The 3,877-nt window shown below is 36.7% G+C and overlaps 1 protein-coding gene across 1 annotated transcript in view; it reads right to left on the bottom strand.

Annotated features, from left to right (window-relative positions):
• Nucleotides 1-3,877, bottom strand: part of LOC107758052 (probable ATP-dependent RNA helicase ddx6) — an 11,499-nt gene that overhangs the window by 5,311 nt on the left and 2,311 nt on the right. The window contains exons 2-4 of the mRNA XM_016575692.1: nucleotides 3,066-3,678; nucleotides 2,906-2,969; nucleotides 2,678-2,807 (exon numbers count right to left, since the gene is read on the bottom strand). Of these exons, the coding sequence (XP_016431178.1) occupies nucleotides 2,678-2,807; nucleotides 2,906-2,969; nucleotides 3,066-3,268 (397 nt within the window). The 5' untranslated portion in view covers nucleotides 3,269-3,678. The remainder of the gene's footprint in view (nucleotides 1-2,677; nucleotides 2,808-2,905; nucleotides 2,970-3,065; nucleotides 3,679-3,877) is intronic.

Here is a 3,877-nt window from a genome sequence, read left to right as displayed (position 1 = left end):
GGCTGCATTTATTTGATCACAAATACAGTAAAACGGTACTGTTGTGAATAATTATTACAGTTTAAAAGAACTGTTTTATATTTTATTATATTTAGAAATGTAATATATTCCTGCGATGCAATTTTCAGCAGCCATTGCTCCAGTATTCAGTGTCAAGGGCTCCAGACTCTTTCTTCCAACTGGTTGTTTTTTTGCGACACTTTCTCAGTTGGTCGCATGAGCACATGATTTGGTCGCAATTGTTTTTTTTTTTTTGCTACAACATGGGATTAATCAATGCATGCTGATGAACTTTTATCATAGTTTATAGTTATATGTAAACGAAAGAGGTTAACATTCAACCCGTTCTTTTTCATTAGTAGTATTATTTGTGATTTTAATTTTGTGAACGGGAGTTCCTCTTTTGCTACGTTATAAGCCACGGGCTTCGGATGCTTTCGCTTTTGAATTTGCGATCTTGTCACGTTTTACAAGAAAAGATAATTGCCTGTTTTGCTTACATCTATACCTTTCACTATTTAAGACTAAAACAAAAGATGGATTCATTGTTATTCTTAATTAAAAAGCACAACAACAATAAAACAGTAAGATACAATGACAAACAAGTAGGGCTGGGTATCGATTCAGATGTTCCAATTCAATTCGATTTCGATTTTCAAGCTCTCAATTCGATTCGATTTCCTATTCGATTTGATTTTTGATTTCAATTCTCGATTCGATTTGACTATATGAATGAATATAGATTTAATACAAATCCTACATTTATAAAAAATGAACAGTGAACATAAGATTACAAATGGTTAATTAATAGGAAATTAAGAGCCACAAACCTGTATATTAAACACTTTTTATTTTAGGTACACTTGGGATACAATAAAACAAAACCCCACTATATATTTCATATGCTGTATCATATACAGACTAATAAATTACAGAACGTTTAGCAAACACTGAGGAATCAAATAAAAAATATAAATAAAAGAGAGCCTCCATATCATAACGTGAGGTAAACAGTAGGGATGCTCCGATCCGCCTTTTTCGCCTCCAAATACCGATTCCGATACCTAGGGTTCGGTATTGGCCGATACAGATCTAGTATATACTTGTATTTATATACAAGTATATACTATAAAATTAAAATACATTTCTTTTAAATGTACAGCATATTTTTTAATAAGGCAACAACATATGATAGACACGATAGGACAAAACAAATACAGTGCAGCACGAACTGTTTTTTTTTAAAAAGGAATTAATGTTTCTTCCATGTTTTACATTTTAACAGTAAACCTGTTGAGCACCACCTTGCACAAAAAAAGGAATTGAAACTTTAATTTGACTTAAAATTCAATAGAACTGACCATTCGCAGGGAGCTTGACTGACAGGCCATCTGACCAATCAGAACACGGATATGTGTAGAGCCCGACCGATGTGGGTTTTTTGGGGGCCGATATTCATATTTATATCGGCCGACATTCTTTATGTGTCCGAAGGACAACCACATTAGAATGCTTAATATGTATTTTTATTAAGTAGGCCTACATAAATGTATAAATTGCTTGTAGTATACTTGGAATGAAATACATTTATTTCAAATACATTTTAGTATATTTATTTTTCACTAGGGTATATTCAAGATTTAAAAAAAAAAAAGGCTTTAAAAGTAGTGTTAACGACTGTGTGGCATATTGTGAATATAGGCTATAGGGTAACATTTTATGTCACACCTTTGCATGATGGGAGTTTCTTTATATTATCATAAAATAAAATGCTACAGTATTTTCCTTTTCCTTTCTATTGGCGAATGATGATTCTGAAAGAAAACGTGCCAGATGTCTGTTTGCTATGATGACAAATGCAACTTTCACGCATCTACTCTAGCAGTACTGGCCACGAGTACTAAGGAGAAATCACACATTGGCAGCTCAAAAAATGTGTTGATGAGAGCTATGAACAAAGCGCGAACGCAATTCTGTGACTGGCGGTAAATAGTGGAGCGCGTGAAAAAGAAATGTGAGGGCACGAACAACGCTGTTCAAGGTCCCCATTAATTTGTGCTTGTAAAGCATTGAATCGCTATAGAAATCACAATTCATTCAATTCTTACCGGTTTAAATCGATTACTGCCCGAAATCAACAATTGACATTTCAAAAATTTGAAAAAACCCCTAGTGCACACAGAACTGCTTGCTTTTGCATGTGGCACCATCTCTTTCATGTCAGCATTCCAAACCAAAAAAAAAAAAAAAAGACAGGCAGTAGTGGAGTGCATGAAAGAGAGATGTGAGGGCACAAACAGTGCTGTTCAAGGTCTCTACTAAATCGTGCTTATAGTAATTTAATGTGTACATATTTTAAAGCATTGAATCGCTATAGAAATTGTGATTCATTCGATTCTTAGCGTTTTAAATCGATTAATGGCCAAATATACGATTCACGATTCAAAAATCCATGTTTCAAGATCGATGCATATGCATCGTCAGGGTTTGTAATCTATGCATCGAGAAAACGAGTGAAACGTTACACCCCTAAAATTTAGGAAAACAGCAAGTGATTTTATAGGGCCCTACACATACTATTTGTGCTTGTGATTGGTTAAAAAAAAAATTATTTCTCCAGATATATCAGATCTCTTTAGCTAAGAGTGATTCAAATCTGAAATATCTGCCATCAAACTTCCATATTTTCCCCTGCCTTTTACCTGTATAGGTGATGGTTTCTCCCAGCCCATTTCAAAGATGCCCATAAGCAGTTCCCGTTTCAGGCAGTAATCCTCAAACTCGTTTCCCTTGGTCGCCGTCACATCCTGTAAATTTCACGACCACAAGCAGCATATTAGAGAAAGATTCTGGCTCAGAGGATACTTTAAGAGACATACAAATAATGTGTTAGAGATGGACTTACTGAAGTTCTCATGCGCAAATCCTTCGGAGGAAGCTTTAGATTCTTCTTCCAGTCATCCCCAGGCCTAATAAGAGGGAGGGGAAAAAAGGCATTAAATCTCAATCACCACCATAATAAATCAGCACTCGCAGCATCATTTGCACTTCCCTCAAGGACTTACTTGATGATAGTGTTGGCTGTGGGTGCAGGCTGGGAGTTGCCGTTGTTGACTGTGCTGGAGGGTTTGACCTGGGCTGGCTGCGTTGTTTGGGACCCCCCTCCACCTCCTCCTGGACCACCTGCTGGCTTCACCGAGCCTCGCATTTGGCCATTTTGATTCGACAGTCCCAGAATCACTGGATTCTCCATTCTGGCTGTACTCATGACTTAAATATTCTCTCTTGCAAACAGTGAGTGACAAACAACAGTGGAGATAATAGTTTATCTTAATGGGCCTGCAAAAAAAAAAAAATTGCAAGTTGTCCTTCCCACAGCTCTCAATGTCCAAGGCGCACCAAAAAAAAAGAAAAAGAAAAAAAGCGATATTTTTCACCAGTTCCTTGTTCCTCAATATGCAAGTCTCTTGTCAATGTCAGTGTCCCTCAAGCAACAGGTCACAGATATTATAAGCAGGAAGATTAGCTTCAATTATCCTTCCATGAATGAGTGAATCCCTCCTCTGCAAAAGGAAAGTTTCACAGACCAGGGGCCAGGAAGCCAGTGTAAGTCTTTTCAATTACTCTGTCCATTCCTTTCTCTCCAATTAGTCAACAATGATTTCAAAGGTTTACAACCTGCGTGAGAGAAAGAACATCATAAAGCACATAACATGAAATGTCAAACACAACCACGAGTAAATTTTTGTCAACATTGATACCCATTAAATGTGACAGGGGTTCCCCAACCTTTTCAAACCAAGAGACCCTGCATCCAAACTGACAATCCAAGGATCCCCAATATGAATAAAGTTGTCAATAGGTTCCATTTTATAAC

Source organism: Sinocyclocheilus rhinocerous, unplaced genomic scaffold, assembly GCF_001515625.1.
Source record: "Sinocyclocheilus rhinocerous isolate Xijiao unplaced genomic scaffold, SAMN03320098_v1.1 scaffold82, whole genome shotgun sequence".
Lineage (NCBI taxonomy): Eukaryota > Metazoa > Chordata > Actinopteri > Cypriniformes > Cyprinidae > Sinocyclocheilus > Sinocyclocheilus rhinocerous.
The sequence above is the reverse complement of the archived record's forward strand: the minus strand, read 5'-3'. Positions and strand labels throughout refer to the sequence as shown.